Source organism: Haliaeetus albicilla, chromosome 12 (genome assembly GCF_947461875.1).
Source record: "Haliaeetus albicilla chromosome 12, bHalAlb1.1, whole genome shotgun sequence".
NCBI classification, from domain to species: Eukaryota; Metazoa; Chordata; class Aves; order Accipitriformes; family Accipitridae; genus Haliaeetus; species Haliaeetus albicilla.
This window is the reverse complement of record NC_091494.1, coordinates 20,336,071-20,360,619: the sequence shown is the minus strand read 5'-3', so window position 1 is coordinate 20,360,619 and position 24,549 is coordinate 20,336,071. Positions and strand designations below refer to the sequence as shown.

Genomic DNA, 24,549 nt, shown 5'->3' with positions numbered 1-24,549 from the left:
GGGGACAAGTGAGCTAAAAAATTCCTTGAACTGCCAATGATTAAAACAACTCTTAAGTAACTGGATGCCTCCAGCATCCTGGAGAGAATGCTGGAACGTTTCTCCCTGTAGAGCATCAGTTCAAATGCAGATCTTCTTCCAAGGAGTTAGGAGGCATCAATTAACTCCCGGGGATTAGACTATGTGTGTCTGCCAACGTGCCACTTCAGAGGAGAGCACATTTCTGCACTGAGTGGTCTCCTCTGCCCAGAGCCACGCTGATGGGGCACAGCTCACATGAAGACCCTCACAAGGATGCAAACAGCACAGCACAAGCCAAGCTGAACTTGTGTTGGCGCAAAATCACCAAAACAGAAGCGATCTGTGGCTAGACAAGCAGGAGCTGGGTGGAGCCGAGCCGAGTTGCTTTGCCCATCTTGCAGCAAATTGATCCCAGCAAATTGGTTAGTCGTGCTTAGCTTTTAAGTGCTCATTTTTACTGAGGCCCTTTTTTGTTTCAGCTTCTGCACGTTCCACAAAGCGATAAAATCCGGAAAGAGAAGAGCCCCACTCCCTCGTGGAGGGAAGGTGGACTCCAGACTGCGCTGCTGCAGCTGCAGGGGAGCTTACAGCTTCCAGACCAGCTTCTCCTCCCCGTCTGTCTCCTGGCCACATCGGCAGGAAGAGAGGCTTTGGCATCGCTGAGAATAGACAACCTTGAAGCGAGACACTGAAACTTTGCGTGACTAAGTGGATTTACCACAATCTCCAGCATCAGATAAATCTCCGCCCCTGGCCCCCAGCCCTCCCCTGCTTCCCTTTCCCACGCAGGCTCATCCAGCCTTGCTTTGCCAGCCAGCCCCTGCCTTGCTCTCTGCCATTCGCCCTTGGGATTTACCTTCACTGCCACCAGCATTTTGTCATTGGTGGGGCTGAGGTTGTAACACTCGGCCAAGAACACCTTCCCAAAGGCACCTTCTCCCAGCTCCCTCTTCAAAACGATGTCTCTCCTCTTAATATGCTGGACATCTGTTGGAGGGAGGGGAGGAAGAGGGTTGAGGGAAGAATGAATCAGGGTTAATTCAGGGAATGGAAAACAACTAATTCAATTTTCTAGCAAGCTGCAAAGGATCTGAAATTGCTTTGCAAAAATATCTATAGGGATCTTTTTACCCACCCACAGAAAGCAGCCATGTCTGGGATGGAGCTAGTCTCATGCAAAACATCTGCAAAGAAAGTACTTGAGGTTTATCACATTTTCACTACAAGCTCATTTTCACTACAAGCTCGCAGCAAGTTGTCCTCAGGGAGAGAAACCTTTGGGGCAAAATCTGCTACAAAGACCTGAATCTCTTTGGAACGATCCTGGATATAATTCATCTCCTGCGAGGTGCAGCAAAGGTCACATACCTCTGATGCCAGGCCAGGCGAGATTAGAAGGTCCTGTTGAGTTTTGCATTTCAATAGGGATTAGTTTAAACCCAAACTCGGGCAGATTTTTGAGACTGAGCCTCGCCAAGTCAAAGTGTTCCCAAGGGGAGGAGGACTACTGACCCCCATGCACCTTAGGGCACTAGCAGGAGCTGGTTGGAAGTGCCAAGCGCTGCCCCGCAGCAAGACTCTGACCCTGCAGCCATCTCCTACATGACTGTTCCCTCAGAAACAAGGTCATCCCAGGATAAAGTCACTGGCACAACAGACAAACTGAACCCATTAGTTTCAATGATCCTTTCCACTGACATTTAGGACGGCGAGGACTGACAGAGAATAGCAACCGAGGTTTCAGGAAGAATCAAAAGAGCAATAGCTATTAATTTAACAAAGGTACAGAGGTCTATGAAGATTGGTCTGCTCAGCTAACAGGGTCATTCATAAGGGCTAGATCTACCCAGGTACAAGGCACCTACAAGGGTAGATAAGTGACTAGCAGGATATCCACAAATGCTGCATCATGATTAAATGCCACTGGCTGCTGGGAGAGCTTGGGGGTCTCCATACTCTCTGTTGGGGACAACACTAAGGCACAGCTACTTGCTGCCAAACCTCTAAGCACCTTTCTGGCATCACAGTACTCCTACAGCTCCTCTCACAATACAAAGAGCCTTTTTTTAGTGCCTGGAATGAACTGTGGAAGCAGCTAAAGATGCACAGCCACCACAGCATTTTCTGGAAGCACAGTACCCAAAACTTCATCTCCCTAAACTGCCCTTTACTAGAGCTTGCTGCCTCCCTTGAGAACTGTGGCGGCACAGATCACCCCCAGCTTCAGCCTGATGGTCATGGCAGGGCAGTGAGAGCTACACACTCTTCTCCAGTGCTTGGTGAGCAAAAGTTGATGCATTAGAAGTCTCCTCAAGCAGAGGCATTAGATGGGACAGTGCCCTCTTTCCACTCCTACCCTGGGGCATTCATAACTTGGCCCCACATCTGTTTGCTCACAAACTGGACTGGTTTTGAGTCTTTTCCATCTCTTCCGTGTGCCACAGGAGCTGTACAGGTATGCACCCCTTAGCTCAGCTGCATTTCCCTTGGGGCACTGCAGATGCAGGAGGTGGAGGTGACTAACACCAGATTTCAAAGTGGCTCCAGGGAAGCATCAGTAACAGTGATCACAATCTGCCACCAGCTCATACCACCCAGGTGCCCAAGTGGGCACCCACATCAACCCGAGGGAGCATATGCCCCACAACAACATAGGTACCACTTAACGCATCAAAAAGCCAATGGACTGGAAGACTGTCATCCTATTGGCTTTCACACAATTAAGCTTTTTAATTAGGAGCTCACAGGCAGGTTTAAGGAGCTGCGAACTCTGGCCCTTTTGCTTGTTTGGGAAGATGGATGCTGCGAGATTGCATAAGCAATGGGCCTTGTAATGAACGATGCCTCTATAGAGAATTCCAGTTGACCTTTTCATTAATTGTTCAATAGACTGAAAACTGTTGGTTACCAATATTAATAATATTAGTGACATTAAGGCACAGGATGGTAGGCACATCCAAAATGGCTTTGGTTTTAAATATGCAGTGACAGCCAGGGAGAACAAATCACATGTGGACTTTGCCTTCTCCACCTGGTTTAGCTGAGTGTTTAAGGAGTACCTTGAGAAATCTGAAAAATTATGTGTTGAAATGTTAAGTGATGCACTTGGGTGAGTAAAGTCCTAATCTAAGAAAAGCTCAAATGGCAGCAATTTACTTAATAGGGTAGAGGAAAAGGGTTTTTTCGTCTTTCTCTTGGCAAGCACTTCTACAGCACTCATCACTACAGTACTTAGGATTTACTGTATTGACAAACCATGTATTTGCATTCTTGGTTTCCTGAATAGCAGCAGTCAAGAAAGCTGCAGGGAAATGATCTTGTATTAAGAGGAGCCCAAGGAGACTAAAAAACTCAGAATCCCAACAGAAGTGTAGCAATTACAATCCAATTGCCCCATTTGGTGTGAAGATAAAGTTAAAAAGGAAACTGTCTCAGAATAACCAGTAATACTATTTGAGATTATTTACACTTCTAATGAGTAACACCATGAGAACTGAAGCAAACCTCTCTTTCTGAACTCCCCAGGGTCTTGCCCAAAATTTTCGGCTCCCAATTTTTCCTCCCAACAACATCTTAATAAATGATCAGACATTTCTGAGAGCCGGCATCCAGACTGTGTAATTATTAAAATAATATCCCATCTGTCTTCAAGACCAGATTTCGCAGCAAGTTGTTAGGGTCACCTGAGAAGCTTCAGGGAAAAATTGTGTGAAGAATTAAAGGAGATATTGTGGCAGACAGAGTTGAACTGAGGGAGGAGCAGTCCTTCCGAGGTAGTGGACTCACGTAGCACTGCTAGATTTAAAGTAAACTTGGATAGTTATAAAAAAAAAAGGTTCATGAAGTTAAGCAGTTTGACAGCAACTGGACAATCTTAATGTAGAGTCAGAAAAATACTTTTGCTGATCACAATTTCTCTCAACCTTGAATGGCCATAAATTTTGCTTCATAGTATTTTAGGCACAAATGGAATAATAAGTGAGTTATAATAAATTGCTTTTTCACATGCTAAAGGCCTGAAATACTGAAGTTTACATCAAATTCTTCCATTCACAGTGAGATCAGCACTATGATTAATTCTACATTACTATTAAATATGGGCTTTAAACATAAAGCAATGACAAACCGCCCTGGCACTGTGCAAATGGCTGTGTTATTGTGCTAACCTTGCATCTCTTTGCTCGTCTGTCCTGGCTGTAACTCACAAGGAAGGCCAAGTAGCCATGAAAGATGTTGTGCTGCAAGGGCACCTGGGAGGTTCATCTGCATAAATCTGTTTACCTCCTCCTGGAGAAAGCTGAGCCCTGTCTGATAAACAGCTGGTGTTTATTTGTTTTAGGCAGGCAGCGGTGTGCTAATATGTCTCGGCTGTGTTGCAGTCAGCCCTGCCGACAAGGTGTATGCAAACTGTCTTCCCATAAGTACTACTCTTTTTTTTTTCCTCCCCCCTGTTCCATTAACTTATAAAAACAAGCCAACAAGACAATTCAAAAGAAGAACCTATGCAGGAGCCACAGCAAGACCTGACAGGAAAATAACCAGACTTGACAGCATGATGGGAACTCATTCAAGGCCGTGCTGCATCTACAGGAAGGATGTGAGCGCACAACACTGAAGTAATTCCAGTTTTAAATGAAACATCTTGCAGTCCTTGTTTTGGGATTACTTTGTTGCTGCATGACACAGAAGGAGAGTTGGGCAGATCCCCCACCTTCCTTCTTGTCCATCAAGATTTAATGCACTGAGAATGTGTTTCAAGCTCTTGCCTTCACTGTTGTTCTGAATAACCCATGAAACACATCAGAAAACACCCGACCTGCAGCTGGTTGGAAACGCATATGACTTCAGTTCAATGATGATAGCACATGGGTAAGCTAGAGCATTAACAAGAAGGTAAGTCTGGGACACTGCACTCACCTTTACATATTGCTTCCAGAGCTGAAAGCTTTCCTTTCGTCTGGAAGAGCCAAAGCAGAAGGGTTGTGGCTTTGGATCTGTGATGGGATCTTACCTAACCTCCTCTGAACCTTTTGCAGGATGGTTGACTTGATCTGTGCTTAAAGCCCACTCAGTCAGAAAAGTGGCTGTCTAAACACAGCGACTTCTTCCTCCCCATATTCGCTCCCATGTGTCCCTTAGTCATGTCTGCTCCTTTCCTCGACACAAACATATTCTAGTTTGCTAACCTTGCAAACCCAGTACAGCCATGGGATATAGGGGAAGAAGAGGAACAAGATTAATTCTGCTTTTCTTGTACATCAATCTACCATGTCCTGATGGGTCACTTCTGCACTGACCCCTGGGATGGAGCCTGGAAAAGCCAGAACTTTTTCACTTAAATCACTGATTCAATGACTCTTCACCCATCTTTTACACTCATATTGCAGAATCTCTCTTGCTTGTGACACGATCAAGGCAAAAAGACCCTGACTCAACCTCCAAATCCCAGGTAGAGCATATAGAGCTGGTAACAGACTGTGTGCAAGGTAAACAACTTTTTTCTAATAACCACCACATTTCAATCATGTGAGCAGAAATCAGGAAGTTGCATAGGTACATTTCATGAATCTAATTTTCCAAGTATTGTCTCATTTCCAAATCAGTCCTGGGGGTCAGACGAAGAAGAGATGGGTTGAGTGGCACTGCACATTCTGCATTTCAGATTCCCATTACAGCCAGCATCCTTAAAACCATGGTTTGATAATACTCCTGAAACCTGGATGCACATGATTGTGTTTGGACGCAGATGACTACAGTGGGAGGTAAATGGACAAATCGAACTCCAAACAGAGTAAACCATGAGCAGTGCCAGTACTTAAGTTACAGCAAAATGCAAAACTACTTCTTAAGCTGGATCATTTACACCAGGTCTGAAGTTAATTCCTCACATCTCCTTCTTTCAAAGTCCTGAACAGTGGTCTGTCTGGTTGCTGTATTTCTGGTGGATTTCCTGTCCTTGGACTCTTAATTCACAACCAACATGTAGCTTACTGGGGAAACAGAGCAAAATTATAGAAATTTCTCCTTTTACTTTTGCCACCCTCTTTATCAGCAGCTTTCTTTTCTAGCCTACAAAAAGACCAATATAAATTTTCTATCAGTTTCTTCTTCTCTACATGTGGCCCTGTTTTCCCTAGAGGTAGGTCCTTTTCTGCACCTCTCCATCACCAGCTTGTCCCTCCCTTAGCTTTGTCACATCATGGCATTTCTTCTTTCTTTTTCTTCTTCTCTATTTCTTGCCCTCTTGCTGTTCAATCCCTCTTTTAAAACTGACTTCTTTTTGATGTGTTTCTAGGGTATCCTGATTTGAGTCTGATCCTGGGCTCTTTGTGGTAATGGCCTTGATCTTCATAAGCTTCTAAAGCTTCATTTGCATCAACAACACTTTATAAATGATAACAACAATGACATTTTTCGGTAGTGTCTGAGTCATTTGCTGTAACAACTAATTTATGCCAAAGAATTGTCTCTTTTTTCTTTATATATAAGTTGTCCACAAAAAGGTAGCAAAGTTCTCAGTTAGTCAATATGATTCATTCACTTCTTTCTTGACTCACTGCTAAAATAATTCTTACAAATAAACCCTGCATAGCTTCCCTGCTCCATGACAATTAAAATCAAATAAACAAAGCTTACAATTTACATTGGAAATCTTGTCATTGAGACATGTAACTACTAAACAGAGTGCCTTTCATATCAGGCAGTCAGTTGCAACCTGGATGTTAACCAAACGTGTTGATGAGTTACCCGATGTACCTGATCAGAGCAAAGTGTGCAGATCGGGTAGGACCAGATCAAAAAGCCTTGCTGCTGGAGGGCTGATAAGTCATTCTCTCACAGACTTGTCTCATAGTAAGAGAAGATAATGTATAGGCTAGCTGCACAGAGTCTGAGTCTCCCTCCTGGCCTGGTGCAAATCCATCAAAGTCAATGATGATATTGATTTCAATCACGGACTGCTGTGAAGTACACGTAAACAAAGGGAGAATCAGTCCCACATAATTTAAAAAAATGGAGACATAAACAGGCTGTTTCTTATCTCCGTATGGACTCCGAGTAGGTAGCCCTCCACTTGTGGTGGCTTCTCTCCCAGCTCTGACATGAGCCGCCTCTGGGAAAAGGCCCATGTACACACTTCGGCAGCTCGGCGCTGTGCCCAGATGCTGGTTCTTTGCCAAGTTCCTCTGTTAAGGCACCCTTCAAGGACTCAAGATTCAAGAGAGTCATGATTATAAGCACCAAGCAGTTCTGACAGTCCTTTCAAAAAGACCCCAAATCGTGGAGGTTTATGTAAAGCATATCTGCATCTCTGGGAACTTGGTGGAGCAGGCACAGTCCTTGGCTGAGCCACTTGGGCTCCAACACGTGGGTGTACCAAGGTCCTTCCCACCCCATTCTTTGCAGGCTCTGTGGACAAGACCACCTCGTTCAGACCTTTCTCATCACTTTGGGGGCAGTATTTTAATCTTACTAATTCTGCATGACAGCTCTCAGGGCCATTTGTATGTGTCCACACAGCAAAAACAGAGAGAGAGAGAGACTTTCTCACATCTTCCATCCATCTCTCCTTTGGCCTTGTTGGAAACAACCGGAAATGCAAAGGATGTTCTGCCATTTACTATGTTACCCCTCTCTTTGAATCCCTTCTCAGGCTTTTTGATCTCCAGCAAACCAATATATGTCATTGGCTTCACAGCCTCTCTTCAGACTGTTTCTCATCTCTCGTACCTTACCAAGATGCTGGTGACTTGCTTCCAGGCAGACCCTGGTGTCTGACTATATATTACATTATCAAACAGTTGTGATCATACTCCTTCATGAAGATCTTAAAAGACAACTGCTTTATATTTCTGCAGTTCTTTGCGTTTTCTTGCCACCCCCTTCATTCCTTGGGAGTAGCGGCAAGGCATGAGTGCAGTTCCCAGATGTGAAGAAGGCATTATTGCCCAGCTGATCCAGCAGACCTGGAGCTAGTGCACTACCTGCTGCTAAATGGACTTTGGTAAAAAATAACAGGCCTTGACACACATAGCTGGACAATCTGGTCTAAAAAAAAATTATCCAGGAATACCACTCTGCACCAGGAGCTGACGTTCAGTGTAATCAAGCTCAAGAAAACAGGAGATGAGAAGAGCAACCTCTGCAAGCCAGATCTCTGATGCTTTGAAAACACCTTACATCCACCACTTCCAAGCATACCTCCAGCAATCAGGACATCATCAGCACCTCTGGCTTTTGCTGTTGCAATAGCAGGTGGCGAGGAAGCCCTGACCCCAAGGGCTGCCTTTCAGTCGTCAGCTAACTCCAGTCAGCCTCGATTTGAGGGAGAGCTGTGTTTCTGCAAAACAGCCCTCGAGCTCCACAGAGTGATTTGATTAGCGGCACGGAGCAACTGGATTAGCACCCGCTGAGCTGCCGTAACTTAAGCTGCTGCATCTGCGCTGCAGCACCAGCTCCGATATCAGCCATACAGCAACTGCCAACAATGACAGCCTACATGTACAATGCTCTCGGAGCTAAAGGTAAGTGCAAAAGGAGTGTGCGTGTGTGCGCAAGTGTAAAGGAGCTGGCAGAAAGGCAAAGCACAATCACCCCTTAAACCAACTCATCAGAGGCAAGTCCAGAGCCTGCCAGACTCCCTCACCACATCACACTGAAAACCCTTTGGAAGCAGGTGACATTACCTGGTGTGACATACCTGCAAAGTTTAAACCCAAACCAAAGCAAACTCTCATTTTCTTCATGAAAAAATTCTGAAAAATAATAATAGAATGTGCTTGGCACCACCGCACAAACACTTTTAAGCAAAAACTTCTGTCCCAGCTTAAACCACCTGGCACTCCTATAAAAACATAACATGATTTCAAGCTCTTCTCATCCATTTCAGTCCCATAAATCTGAGTACTAACCATGTAGTAATTATTTTATGAAGAGTGCAATATAAAGTGACCCATGGCTACTGGGTGCTGAGCAGTCTCAGCTAGGATGCACAATGCTGTATAGTCCTGCAGAAACACAGCCATGCTGGGGAGATCTCAAAGCAAAGGAGCTACAGCAAGAGGAAGGCTCCTGCACATCCCCCCCCCCCCCCCCCCAGCAAATGTTTGACAATGACTACAGCAACAAAGAAAGGAAGCCTCCAGCACATCTGGGCTTTGCACAGCAGTGGGCTCTTGCCTTTAAGACAGCATCCACCTCCACATCTTTCTGCAGATTTGCAACTTACTTAAATTACTCAAGCAAGAGCTCATCATATCAACAGGACCCTTCCTTGATCGAACAAAGTAAATCATTTCACCTATGCTGTTGTCAATGGTTAAAATGTCCTTTAGTATGGAGACCTGGAAGACTTCCCAAAAGAAATCTAATGCTCCCAAGGCTCCCTGCAGCCGCTGGGGTTGGGGTTAGGGAGTAGGCATGCAGCTGTAAGTAAGCAAGTTCCCAGTTGTGCTCCAACCCAGTTTCTGCCTCTGCCCAACCTGCTTGTGCCCAAGGCACACATCAAGATCCCCTCAGGTTAGGACAGACACCCTGGTCCCCCTTGCTGCTGTCACCTCTACAAAGCCTGGGTGCAGGTTCACCCTGTGCCCTCCCACGCCTCTGTATGCACCAACTCCTGCTCAGCTGGCTCCCAGGGGAACATGAAACACTTCTATGGGACCGAAACCTTATTAACATTCCAGACAAAAGACTTAAAAACTAGCCAATGGTTCCCATTGTCTCCTGCACCTTCTCAAATAATTTCTGGCTGACACTAAGCTGCAAAGCCAAACTGCCTCTCCAGCTTCAGCAGTCTGTCTCCTTAGACAGCCAGCACCAACTTCACATCCCGAGGGGACACTTGGGCTCTGCCTTTTGTATACAAGGGTTAACTACACAACCGGGCTCTTCTGAGGAGGAAGATGAAGCCCATCAGCAGAAAGGTAGAGGAGGGACCAGAGTGGGCTGCAGAGGTCTTTGCATTGGGTGAAATGCCCAAGAGCCCCATGGCAACGTGTCATAAAAGGGACCTTACACAAAGCATCGTCCTCACCGACTCACTGGTACTCTCCAGCAGCTCTTGGAAACAGGGGTTGGAATTCTTGGCAGGGTGGGAGGAAAAGAGAAAGAGAGAGGGAAAGGGAGTCTTTCTGGTGAATGTGTTTTTCTTTCCACCAGCCAGGCCCCTAGGTCCCCTGCTGCCAAAGCACTCGGAATAAAACATTAATTCAATACCACACATTTAATTACACATTATTTGAAAGTGAATTTATTTAACGGAGGAAAATAGTCTTCAGAGAGCATCTGCCTCCCTCAGACTCATGCGTCTGCAGGGAGGGGGCTTGGAGAGGAGATAGGAGGAATAATGGTTTGTTTTACATCAGCAGCTATTGCCGTTCAGTTCATCCCTTCAAAAGGAGAGATTTTAAAGAGATAGAGTTGTGTTTTGCAGGAACTTACCGGCTGATTTGATTTTCCAGCTAGTTTTCACTTGATTGGAAAGCGCTGCTGTAGACAGATATCACTTGTCTTTCTTTTTTATTATTTTTCCGAGGGAAGGGAGGGATTACTGGTGGAGGGGTGGAGGAGGATTGGCTGCCCCTCAAGGGACCATGCAGTAGTCAGATTTCAGGCTTAAGGCTTTAACAACGCAGTAATCAGACACTTAACAGCATCCTATTGCCGAGATGGATAATCACAAGAAAGCTGGAAGCGACCGGGTCTCAGCAGCAGCCTTGCAGCTTTGAGACTGTCTCCCAGCAGGAACGCAGATGCTTACCTTCTGCCCCCGTGGTCTCAGAGGCTCTTGGCTATCGGCTCCCCCCAGCCTGCGAGTTCACTGCCATGGTTCTGCCTGCTCCAGCGGGTCCAGCAACCTGGCAGCGCCTGCTTTTAGGCAGCGTCGAGCCTCATATTCCCCTAGTCAAAGCTCCACTGCAGAGAGATGGGGACCGACTCCAGTACCTGGCACAGGCAGCAGCCCCTCCTCAGCTGTGTGTAAGTTATGCTGAGCTGCTGCAAGGCCAGAAAAGAGCTGCCGGGTCCTCTGTAGGAAGGAGTATGCTCTCAGTAAACTCAGCCTGAGCTTCCACCTTTGCTGCCCTCTGGGTTTTGCCAGCCCTGCAGGCGTCCCAGCAGGAGGATGTCACTCAGGGCTCAGTTAATTGGCTCATGCCATGACATGAGCCTTTCTCCCAGCCCTCATCCCTGCAGTGGGTCTTCTTCCCACTCCTTCTTTTGGAAGCAGCATCGAAAAACTCCCTTATCTTTGTAGCAGCCTTGATTAGGCTGAAGTCCTCACCCGGAGTGACAGGCAGACACAAAATTTTGTCATGCATCACCACTGCTAGCACCCAGTGCTCCCTCCAACAGGAAACAGGATAGCTCAGCCCAGCTAGTACTTACCCCCACAGCGGGGTATGTCCCTGACCGACAGACATCCCATGGTCAATCTGTTGCCCTTTCTGGCCTCACCAGCCAGATCCTGCTGGTGCCATCCTGGTTTCAGTAGTCAACCTCAGAGCCATGCTGCAGTTTGCTTGCATGCCCAGGTAGATGTTGCAGCACTGGGTTCAGGTCACAGTGTCAAGCTTTTCCATGCAATTTTGAGGATTGAGGGGGGTTTGGTACTACTCTTTCAATGTTGTTCAGTCTCTGGCCTGATCCATGGTTTGAAGGATCTAGCCACAGGCATATGCTGCTTCTGCCTGGTCCGACTCTGCTGTTATTGTCTTTCTAACAGCTTCTGATCTTAATGTGCCCCCACCATAAATGCTAAAAAAATCCAGATATATTGAATATATTCTGGGGACTATTTGACTATTAGAAGGGTGGCATTAAAGAAAGAGGTATGGGTTGGAAGTGGTTCCAGTGCCGAACTACAGCTGTGGTCCCTAGTGCAGAACCCCCTCTGAGCAGAGTAAGAACTGGCCCCAAACTTGGGTGCAAAATGAAGAAGTATTTTTAGAAGAAACGCAGTTCCCTCCAGATGTGAAAGTGCAAAAAGACTTTCAGAAAAATCTGTTGTGACAGAATTTCTGGACCGTCTCAAAGCAGGAAATTTGGTGAGAGGGCCTGGTCTTTTGCATTTGCCGGCTAGAGCTCCAGGCAGGTTAGAAATGCTTCTGATTGTTGCCAGCCTCACCATCATCACAAAGGAAAAGGACAATGTTGGACAAAACGTAGCATCTTCTGCTTTTTTTTCCTTTTTTTGCTTCTGTGATCTCTGGGTACCTATGTCTTTTCTTGCCCCATGCCCAGTCATTCTCCCAACAACAACTTCCTTTGGTGGTCATTAAACGAGTGGCTAATGCAGCCAAACTCATGGAACAAGAAAATTCCAGAAGTGAGGCCATATGGAGTAAAAACATGAGGTGTTGAAAGACAGACCTCAGGCTCAAGTTATGATTTCATTAGAAGGCCTCTCTCCAATTTGCCCAATTTCCATCTCTCCCCTTCCTTCCCACCTCCTCCAACTCTCTTTCTCGCAGGACCGACACAGGAGGTGCGTTTACATCTATGGCTTGATGAGGTGTTCCCTCAGACTCATGTTTTCCTAACACCCCACATGGACCTTGCTCTGTCTTTGTTTCTGCCTGAGGTTTCCCTGGCTTTCTCCCTACTTGTTGTCTGCACAACCCCATCCCTTTTTTCATCTTGCCAACTTCTCATGCAGAAGGAAACCCCTGAAGGAGGAGTAATGTGAGACAGCTCTGCCTGCTGGGCTCTAAAATTACCGTGGTTTAGGTGATTTCAACAATTTTTACGAGGCAGCAAATTATGCAGAGAGGAACAAAGAGAAGGACGGATCATACAAAGGAATTAGCTAATCTGATGGGGATAGCAGCTGGTCCTCATTTAGCTCTCCAGGTCTGTGCATAGTTGGGGCTTCCTGTACTCCTTTGGTCTATGTCTGAGTCACAAGTAGGATGCAATGAATATTGGACTGGTGCTCCTGTGATGCTTCACACAAGGTGAAATCCACCTTTTCTCTCAGGTCCCCCTCGCTGCTGAAAAATGAGCAAGGTAACAGCAGGGCAGCTCTAGACAAGAGAAAGGAGCCCACCAGTACCCTGGGTCCATCCTGCAGAAGAGGACCTCTGAAAGGCAGTGGCTCAGTCATGCATCAATTCTGGAGCTGCTCCACAGTGGGATCCGACTCGTTTCATGGACGCTGGCTGAGCAGAGGCACCATTGTGCCAACACCACCTTCCTCTCCTTGGCAGAAGGACTTGGAGGAGTGAGAAGTGAACCAGAAAAAGTTCTCCTTGGACAAGGTTTTGGAAATCCCTCAACACCAGGAGTTCAGGACTATTTAAGGAACCACATCCCTCAACACCAGGAGTTCAGGACTATTTAAGGAACCACATGCTCTTGTTAGGACACTGCCTTTCCTTCCCTGATGGTACTGCTTTACCATATCCCTGCCGTGTCCTGCCTTTATTATGATTATAAATGAGAATCCACCTTGGTTTATTGTCTCTGATACTCCCAGCACGGGGAGAACATGGGGTAATAAACCACTGTATATTTGTCCATTTGTCCATCTGTCATCTTTCGGTGATGTCTTACGCCATTATGAGCCAGATGGTTGGGGTGAATTTTCACAGAAAAACATCACAAACTTCACTGCATGCAAGAGGGAAAAAAAAAAAATCCTATAGTTTTCTCCTGTGGCAAAACATCAGTGTCTGCACCAGGGGAAAAATACCCAGTTAATTCTTCTTAAGGGCCCTGGTGAGACTCGAGAAAACATTCTGCAGTGCTGGTAGCCTCAGAAGGCATGATTAATTGCAGATGGCGAAAAGGTGCATGTTCAGCTTTAACTGAACTATGTGTGAGGACTGGATGATTGCTAAGTTAGTATTCAAGACACATGCAGAAGGCAACCTACTAGGATCTTCAGCTACAAAAACAAGACTATATAAATACACTTTCATATATATATCATATATGGCTTAACAGCTTAAATTTAAATGCATATACTGAAGTTTTAGAACAAGAACAAACTGCTAGTGGAAAGGACCAAAATGAGCAAGATTGCTGAGAAAGGAGGGAAAGGGAAATAATGTTTTGCAGTTTGTTGAGGATGCAGAGGCATAAAAAGGACCTCTCAAAGCTGGCAGTAGCAATTTGTAGATGAATATATGTGGGTGATGCTGCAGAGCACAGAGTGGGGTAGAACAGTGGAAAGATCTCCAATATGCCATTAGCTTTTTCTCCTCACTAGCCTCGGACAGGTCTCATTTCATCAGAAAATGAACAAGAGTATACATGTTGCTTTCCTGAATTGTCTTAATTGGAGGGCCAGCATCAGATGTTGGGATCGTAACATGGAAAAATCAGAGGCCAGTTTCCACCAATCTAATCTATCAGTTTGCCTGCAAATCCTGTTTCATTATTGCAATCTGAGCTTGGAAAGTGACCCCTTTGTATTATAAAGGTCACCCTGATGTCTTTTCTTTATCAATCAGTAAATCAAGTCCCTTAACCTTTTCCCAGGGCAGAGATTCTTCAAGCAGGTAATGGACAAACCTACCCAGATCAATATCTGAGTGCAGATGAGCACCCAAAGTTCAAAACTTCACTCAGACTTCTTGCATTTACACAGCCAGGCTGAAGTTCTGCAAACAGAGCTCACAACAAGTCATCCAAGGTCTCCAGACTAGAAACTGGAATTGTAAAGAAAGCAGACAAAATTAAAAAAATAATGAAGGAAAAAATAATTACCGAGCTGTTCAAAATCACATCTTCATTTCTGGAAGGAGTTCAGCGAAGGAAAAGATTCCTATGCTGTTCAGTTTGCTTCATTTATCCTTTCTTCATAGATAGTGCTGTGTCTCCATTGCATAAATTGTAGTCTCCCCATGCCACGTCTCCGCCGCCGTGGGTATATTCCCAGTGCTGCTCACGGTATTGCAGGAGGGCCAAAGAGGTCCCCTCTCTCTGCCTCTCTCAAATAAATCCCAAATCAGGAGAGGCATTGGGCATGTTTGGGACCTCAGCCATAGCCAGTGTTGGTGAAAAATCACTCACGTCTGTGGTGTGACAGCAGGGATGACTCTGGCTCCTGCTTTCAGTCTTTCCTTGCAGATCATTAGCAGACATTATGAAAAACACAGATGATTAAGACTGACCTCCAGGACACATCACTTTCAACCTCTTTCCAATTGGAAACACTTTTAGCAATAGCTCCTTTTTGTCTTTTGCTTTTAGAGCAGATTTCTACACAGGCTGTTATTTTAAATCCTACACCAATGCTGCTACCCCCAGTCATTAATCTCTGATGCTGGTCCTTGTCAAATACTTGCTGAAAATCTCAGTGCACTATATCCACTCAATTTCCCTTATATACAGTGGCAGTTAGCTCCTCAGGGAAAGCCAGCAGATTAGTTGAGTGTGACCTCCCACTACTTCAAGCCACATAAGTTTGGCCTTCACAGAGTGTTGCTTCTCCAGGTGTTCTCCCACAACATCCCTTAAAGTTTAAGAAGATTTCCAAGAATTTCCCAGAGCAAACATTAAACTTACTGGTCTGTCTCTTGTCCCCATTATGTCCACCACCTTCCAACTCTCATCCATCTGTCCCATTTTCGACAGGCAATTTAAAATGTCAGTGAAGAGCTTGGCGAGTCATGTGCATGCCCATAGGTGTGTACGTTACAGGATGTGCTCTCCACCAGTAGAGGATGCTCACCTTGTCCCATGCCCTTGAACACCTGGCCACTGGTATGGGGGCATCTTTCTCTTCATCCTCTATAAAGTTGGATACAATTTTGGCAGATGAAAAATATTTAATAATCCTTCTTTCCTCTTATTGCTGATACAAGGTGGCTTTCATTCTCTGTCATCCGTCTAAGTTCTCCATATATCACTCTCAAGATAAGAAGTTCTCCTCTGTATCCTCTGTACCAGCTCACTGTTCTCCTCAAAACTCCAAACCCCTCCTTGCTGTGAGGCCAGTTTCATTGTCACTCAGAGATACTTATGTGCAAAAGGACCTTGCTGTCTGAAATACATCCTCAGCATTCTGTATGGCTGCTGCTTTCTGTACCTTTGTTTTCTCCTGCTTTCTTCTTCCTCCCCTCTCTTTTCACTGTAATACTTCAGCAGTGCCCCGCCACGGCCTCTATCTCTTGCTTAGCCAGCCTGGTGTACGTCAGTCCTTTCATCCCATCTTTTATTGTCTTTATTTTTACTAGACCGAATGTTTAAGGCAGCCTTCCCAACTGTATCTTAAAAACCTGCGTTAAAGCCCAGCCAGCTTTCTTCAACTCATTTTGCATTCCCTGTAAGCCTGCTCACTGAAAGGCCAGTGGTTTTGTACGGCTGCCCTTTCTGCAGACCCTCCTCAGCACTTCAGCTCTGCAGGGAATATAACAACTGCATCCTAGATGCTCTTCAATTTCAAGTGTATTTATTACAGCTGCTCAATTTCCTTTAATCTGTCATTTCTCCTCCCCCCACAATTGCCTTCTTTTCACTGAACTATAAGTGCACTGAAGGAGGTTTTTACCTCTGACCCTCACTGTCCGCTCCAGCCCCATCCCTGCACTGACTCACGCTGGGTGCCTTGTGCACTGATTATCACTCATTACCCATGTGGCTTAACGCATGTGACGGGCCCTTTGCAAACAAGTGCAAATGTCGCAGACAGTACGCTCCCACTGGTGACCCCTCGGGACTAATTGAGGGAGAGAAGACAACACTTTCATGCACAAATTGCCTGTATCATCAGCATCGAGATGGAAATAAAGACCGAGAAACTCTCCCAGGCCTGTCTGAGAGAAGGAAACCTTAACAACAGAGAGTGCCTACGTCTGCCAGAGTCTTGTAAAACAATGTACTTCGGGGGGGCTAGAACTATGTTTTTATGTAGGGGATGTGTGTCCCTTTGGTGACAAGGCTGAGCATAAAACCACAAGCATCCCTTCAGAGCTGGAGCAGAAACAGCCAGAGAAGCCCAGTTGATATGAAAGACATTAACATGCCTTCCTGTATGTTCAGCTGTGTGAGCACGCACACACCCTGAGGTTTAATTGGTGTATTAATGTATTAAAGCACTGACACAAACAAACAGGGACCGCTTTCATGAACTACAAAATCCTTGAGTACATTGTAATTAGCTGGGCTTGTTGAACCACTTAATAAGCAAGAGATAGCATGTGTCTGATGCCCCCACGCCTTGGCTCAGTGGGACAGACAGGCAAGTGCTTAAATATGAAACAAGTTCAGTTCTTAGGTGAACCTTTAAGAAAAATCGTTTCACTCCCTGTCATAGGGAACTTCTGCCCAGGGCAGACACAGCTGAGACCAGCACAAGGGTCACAGGCTTCTCGGGTCACAGTCCCCATTCTTCCCCTGGCGTCCTGTTCGCTGCCTGGCCGTGCACTCCCATGTGCTTCTGTATGAACTGCAATAGCCTGGGGAAGGCAACATGCTTGCTATGTTTCCCTTCCTGAAAACGGCCTCCAAACTGTACCCTTAGCAAGTCTTATTGACTACCGATTGCAAAAGTATGCTAAAAACCTTCAAATAGGACAGATACAGAAAAAGCGAAGCAACACAGCAGGACAAAACACCATGTAGACAGCATTTCTCAGTAGATCCCAAAGCTTTACAAACTAACTGTAGATTCATAGGAGTCCTTTCTCCTTTGCAATCCTGTCCTCTCAACTCACGACACAATGATTTCCCAGGAGCAATCTCACCCTTCAGCCTTGACTGGAAGGGGTTGGGGGGAAATTCATTTCCCTGTGCTTATCCAGGCCCTTTATTTGGGGACCAAACCTGGAACTTGTTGGACTAGAGGCTGTATGAAGCTCCCTGAGGATATGCCTGATCCAGTTAGAGAAGAGGAAAGAGCTGCCACATGCTTGCTCCATGACCAGGCAGCTCCCAGCCTGCGCCTGGTGGTTTCCAAGCAAAGGTGGGAAGGGCTGGCACTGGGATCATGGGGGAGAAAGCACCGTGTCGGACATGGTGGGGGTTACCTTTTCAAATGTTGGGCTTCCTTCCTTGTGACATCTCATCTTTGGGGTATTCCGCAGGGGGAAATACCTGGTTTCTGAACCAGGTAACTAAGGAGTGTGAAGCTTATTGCTGCATCTTAGCATCCAGTATGTTCACTTGGATGGGATAAGGAGAAGTGAATATATTCACATAACTCCATATGGCACAGTGGCACTACCATGACTTTCACCAGCTCACAAAGTAGACCAAAGTAGCGAGACCCAGGAAATCATCCAAAACACAGCCCAAAAGCTTTCTGTCCAGCGAGTCATTACCAGGACTCACGCTGTGATCACCCTTTTCCCACTCCCTGAGGGGTCCCAGGAAAGGGGAAGAGTCAGCACGAACATAACCAGAGCAGGTGAGACGTGCCTAGGGTTACTCTAGGGTTACTCAGCATCCCTGAATGCAGAATGGGCAGGCAGTGCCTTAATTTTATCCCAAATTCCAGTTTACACCCACAATGATACCCCCAATCCACGTGCTCCTGCACAGTCCAGCTGGCTATCTGGCACCTGACTTAACTTTCCGCAGCACATCACCACGCACAACAGCAGCTTTCAGAGAGCAGGCAGAGAAGCTCCCTCAAACACCGCCTCCACCCAAGTCCACCACAGGCACTTGCAGTTCTGCAGCTATTCCTAGATCCCAACTGGATTCTTTTCATCTTTGTTCTGCCTCCTATTCTAGTGCCGAACCCCAGGCCTGCTGCCTTGGAGCTTCCTGCAAACGATGCATTCATCCATTTTTAAAGGTGACCTTCCAACTTTAAAGGAAGTTAGCAAGCCTCACTGTCTTCATTTGCCCTCTCTTTCTTTTCAGCCTGCTCTTTATTATGAATTAAAAAGGGACCTGAAAGGTTTCGTTATTAAAAAAATAAAGTCTTTAGAAAAAGCACGTTTCCAAATCATTTTTCTCCCCGTTTTTGCAGCAGCCTTCTTGGATGTCACGATGCTTGCTTGCTGCCAGCTCTGATGGTGAAACCTGCTTGGGTGTTTGGCCTCCTCCCATCCCCGCTGATGCCTGCCATCCCTGCCCCACCACTGGCCTCTCCCTCCCTCATGCTGTCACTGCTGTTTGGCAAAGCAGTGCCCTGGAATGTTCTGGGTGAAAACTAACCTTTGAAGAAGCAGGGGTGGAAGTGGGGTTATTTTTAACTTGGATCATACTAGACACCCGGGTTAGACTGTGGCCGCATAAGCTCTTGTGCTGGCACAAATGAAGAGCAGCAAATAAATGAAGTTCTCTTTATCTCACCTTACTGCCAAAGCTGCATCTTACAAGCCCTGGGGCCGTATAACAGTGGAAAGGGAAGGTGTCTCCAGCCTTTAGCAATAATAATATTTCTCTTGCCAATGAATTGGTCACAGTAATTAAAAAGGCAATAACAAAGCAACATGATAGTTTCCTGCTGTTGTACAACATTTTGCCATTTAATCAGGACAAGCAGAATCCAAATATTTACTGTAATATAACTGAAATAAGAAAGAAAACTATGATCTTATAAAATGAAAGCTCAACTTCCACCCCTTCTCTTAGATTACAGAATTAAACCAAAAAAAACCACAAAGAAAAAGCAAGCAAACCAACCAACCAACCAACCAACCAGTCTCTCTTCCACCCTTTTCACTCTTTTGGCTATGAGTTCTGCTGCTATTCAGACAGGTTGTGTTGGCTATTTCTTTTTGCCAAGAGGTCAGGACCCCACAAACCAGTGCCATGCTGCCATGCTCTGGATTTAGTCATTGGCATTTGCCTCCATCCAAGAAACCACAGACATTTTCTGTGCTGTGGACATCTGTCTACCAAGAACAAGGCGGACACCCACAAACTCATTTCATGCTGACCACCAAGTGACCACAAATGAGCAGGAGCCCTTATTCGTAGCTGGCTTGTGCCACACAGCCTGGAAGTGCTCGGCTCAGTCAGAAAGCAGCCACCCTCTCTTTCCAAACCATTCAATTACATTTTCCCCTGCTGCTGTTTGCCAGACCCAGTGTTAACCCTTCAACCCTGCTTGATCCCAGAGCATACCTAGGAATCTTTCATTCTCCATCCAAGCCAATGTGGACATGCTTTTTCCGGAAGCTCAGCTCTGCTCTCACATGCTCACTAGGACATAGCCTTTATTCCTTTAAAGGTCAACCATCAAGCTGCACAACAAGGGAAGCAGCTGATTAGGTCCTTGCTACAATTATATACTCAAAGTAGGGGAGTACTTCAGATTTTTAGGAGAAAAGAGGGCTTTGCAAAGCAAAGGCAAGATTGCAAGGAGAAGGTGCTACCAGGTCGAGATTTAGTACACTAAATAATGGAAGGTTCCTTGCCTCACACCCTCAGCCTTTCCTTAGCTCTCTCTGATGCTCAGTTTCATCTTTGGGCTATGAATGATTAATGGAGCCTTAAAATATATATAGTCTATATCTCCTAGAACAAAGAGTCTTTATTCAGGGCGTTGTGAGGGAGCAGGAAGCAGCATGTGCGATGCCTGCACTTGGGCTGGGATGTCCCTTGGGAAAGGACCCTTGTGGCTCCTTGCTTCTTTTCAAACCCAGAAACTGTTCTGAGCTTGAAGCTGAGCTCTGTGGGAGACCCCAGCTCAGTCTCTACAACACAGGGACGTGCTTGCTGCTGAGGGTCTCAAAAATTGCTTTCTTGAATCACACCCAGGACCAGCTCAGAGCCAGGCTCTTCTCACCCATCCCTGGCAGCTGGAGTGCACCAATACCACCGGGCACTGTGGGGGATTTAAATCACTTATGCAGGATTACGGATGGAGAAGCTGCAGCAAAAACTCACCTCTGTGTCACAGCCTAATCCACTGAAGACTTTACCATCCTGATTTCCAGTTCTCTGCCTTTCGCAGTAGATCACAGTGAATGATTGTGTCTCTTCCCTTGGAAATCCAGCACCACCTTTCCACCATCAATATTTGATTCCTACTATGCATACAAACACAAACATACACACATCCCTGCAACACGATCAGCAAACATCTACTTACTTCTCCAGACAAGAACATCACTTCAGGCAATTCCAATGATGTTATGTCAAAGTAACCTTTCCAATTCAAGAGATGGCCATCCTCTGAGTTCTTGTTGCAGAACCTAAGCATGGGCCTGGGTAAGATCTGGTGAAAGCTCCAAGCCCATGAGGATCCATCTTTACTCAGAAGGGAGAGGTCTCAGACAGGGCAGGCTTGGCAGCAAAGTCGACTCTCCGTGGCTCGTGTCCAGCAAGCTATGGGATGCCTCCTTCCCTGTGCTGGCAGGCCAACGGCCCAGGAAGCTGGCAAACCTGAGCTTCACAGTGCTATAAACTAATGGCACAGACATGCCCCAAAAGGTTGAACCATCCCTTCAAGGGATCACCCAAATATATTCCTGTGCAGCCCATTTGTTTTCAGTGGTCCTTTCAGGATCAAAAAGCCAGGTTTCAGTCTATGCTGTATCTCATGATAACCACATTTCCTTGCTATTTGGAGTCTTAAAGATCTTCTTCCTTCAGAGGGACATTTTTGATCCTTACCCATTTGGGTGTACCTGACGATATCTTTTATGATCAGGAGTCTTCTTTATTTTCTAAGGGTGATTCTGTTTTTTTGGTAGGAGATGTTCTTCGTCTTGTAAGACTGCTATTGATATCAATCTGCCCATTTTCTCTGAGGCTCAGGCCAGCATGATTGAATCCAGGGAAGGAAATTTGGCACAAGATTAGATGTTTCACGCATTACAGTCATGCAGAGGAGCTTAAGGACCTACACAGAACAGTACCCAACTCCCAGAAGTCCCCTCTGAGGTTAACAGGATTAAACTGAACTTTCAGTCTAGTCACAGGACAGTATTTTCATCCAAGATGCACTGTCAGGGACTTTGCTGCCTTTTTCTGAAGCTGTGGCTATACAGATCTTCTGTTGGAACTGAGTGGCAAGTGTTTCATATGGCTGCAAAAGAGGCAATCCATCTGTAATGCACACTCTGCTGGCACAAGGCAGAAGGGTTAAGGCACACCAGGGTCTTTTTTGCTTATTGCCGAGACTGGCACCTATCATCTAGGAGCCACCCTTGCAGATTTGTGCTAAAGGAACAAAGAGCCGTGCCAAACACCTCCAGCAGCTCTGCCATCTACCTGCTGGCATCCCAGCTGCGTCCTCCAGCCACCAGCCCTGACCTGGGCAGTCAAACAGGAGCAATGGTGGGTGTTAACGCCAGTCTCCAGCAGCACTTGGCTCTTCTGGTTTTCCGCTCTCACACCGTGCCAGATCTGCAGCATTTCCAGCCAGAAGAGCCCCTGCTAGTTCCTGAGCAGGGACTGACAGTTTCTCACTGATACTGTCTAATGCAGTCAGTTATCCTTTATGCATTTAGAGCAGATCCATCAAAATAATTCCTGCTAGAAGTCTGAATTCAGCATATTGCACACAATAGCTCCCTGGAAGGAGAAAAATGACACTTACCTGTCTTTAAGGGAGTCCCTTCTCAGTCGCCTGCAACGTCTGTGCATTGTGAGATGTGATGGCTTTGGGGGACATGTACCTCTGGAGTTGTTCTAGCAGTGCTGAGCATATGACTGGAACTTAAACACTCTTAAACTTGCAGCCCCCTCTGGCACCATTTGATGAACAAATGTGTCTCAGGAAACACAAAGCAAACCTGCAGCCACCTTCAGCAGTCTATGGGGGACTGGACCAGGCACTAGCAAGGAAGGAGTGACTGTGCGCAACTGCTCCTATCGTCCCCAAATATCGCTTGGCACTGATGCAGCAAAACGAAAATGCTCTGTTGATCCAACATATCTCTAAAATGACCAGGCAACAAGGCTTCATGAGGAAATCTGTGCAGAGGTATAACTCTTTAGCCTGGCAAGACAAGCTCACATTGGTGGTGTTTGAAATGTGCATACTGCATTATCATGATGTCACCTTACAACCCTGTTACTGGCACCAGGGACTGAATCCCAGCAGGACCAGGCCCTGGACACATGCAGAACTTCAACTTGCAAGACCATGAGCTCCTTCTCTCTTGTACCAGGTGTTGCAATACATTCCACCACCTCACCGGTCTAGTCCACAGACTGCAAACATCCCTCCCTCCCTCTCCCAATTATCTTAATAAACAGCCTGGACACATCTCTGACTCACTTAAGATAATGATGACCTGGCCATGATTAGCTTATTCAGACATCCTGGCAGTTTACCGAGCCTAATGCGACTCTGGTCTGGCTCTTTCTGACTTCTTATGAAAGAGGCTGACCTCCAGCAGCAGCTGTGCTGCGATCAGTGGATGGAGACCCACATACAGATCAGACACAGGCTGCTCCCAAAATTCAGGCTGGAGCCATGAAGGCTACTTGCTCTAAAAACCAGCTCTAAACTACTCCAAAGGCCTTGGGAATAGCAGTTTTTCTTGCCTGCACACAGACCTGGTGGAGTGGTACCAGTCCCAAGATACGAAACAGAAACATGGGGTTAAGGACAACCCCAAATACCAGATTACCAAAGAGCATCTCTGCATATTACTTTTCTGGCTGCCTGTCTGAAACATTCACTCGCCCAACCTCAGAGCAAAAGCAGTACCAGTCAGCCAGTCACATAACATGAATATTGTAAGCAAACCCTTGGAGGAAAAAGGCCAAACAGTCTGAAATCATAAGCAAATCCTTACAAAAAGTCAACTCATCTGCAGGAATCGGGCACAGGTCACAAATGACTCACTAACAGCAGAGCAAATAATTTAACCAGCACTTGGAACAAATCCCTCCACTTTGTAGAGAACAACCAAAATTTATTCCTGCTGATTAGTCAGCAGTTACACTCACAAGTTCAAAATTAATATCAAAGTTCAAAATGTAGTTGTCTTGTACTTGCACTCTGCTTTACTGCCGGAGAGACCTTCATCTTCTCTTAGCGAAGGAATCATCCTGCATTTATTTACCGGGGCTGGGAGCATGGGTTGGGATTTATTCTAGGTCTTAACTTGACAAATTCAAAGCCTGAACTCCACCTCAAAGTGCTGTCTGGCAAAAGCTCAGTTAACACTCTCTTGAATTTCTGTACTGATTTCAGTAAAAACAGGCACCACTTCTCTGGGAACCAATTACCAAATCCCAATAAGGAAGACAGACAAACAAGCCCCAAAATCCCAATGGTGCATTGAAGGAGGTGAAATTCAGGAAGGAAGAACAACGTCAGGAACTGACACAACCAAACCAAGCTCCCAGCAGAACCAGAAAAGTGTCGTATCTGCATCCCTAGGCCCTCTGTGTCTTCCCCACGTCAGTTTACAAGAAACACAAAGGAAGCCACATCGGGCAAATTAACTTATTTTTACCATTGGGTTTCCTATGTTGTTTTTTAGGCGTCAAGGCAAAGCAGTATCTATGTGATTCCCCATGGTGTGGACACAGGGTAGAGTGTCCCACAGCCTGCAGTGCACCCCTGTGGCACAACAAACTCAGACGTGGGGCCGGTGGCTGATGCTCTGTGGCATCAGACCACATGCTGGCACCACCAAGGAGCCTGCATGCCATGAGGAGGGT

The 24,549-nt window shown here is 46.1% G+C and overlaps 1 protein-coding gene across 2 annotated transcripts in view; it reads right to left on the bottom strand.

Moving 5' to 3' along the window:
- NTRK3 (neurotrophic receptor tyrosine kinase 3) overlaps positions 1–24,549 on the bottom strand; it is a 234,024-nt gene that overhangs the window by 56,363 nt on the left and 153,112 nt on the right. For both annotated transcript variants that reach the window (XM_069798466.1, XM_069798467.1), the window contains exon 13: positions 878–1,008. In XM_069798466.1, coding sequence (XP_069654567.1) covers positions 878–1,008 — 131 coding nt within the window. The remainder of the gene's footprint in view (positions 1–877; positions 1,009–24,549) is intronic.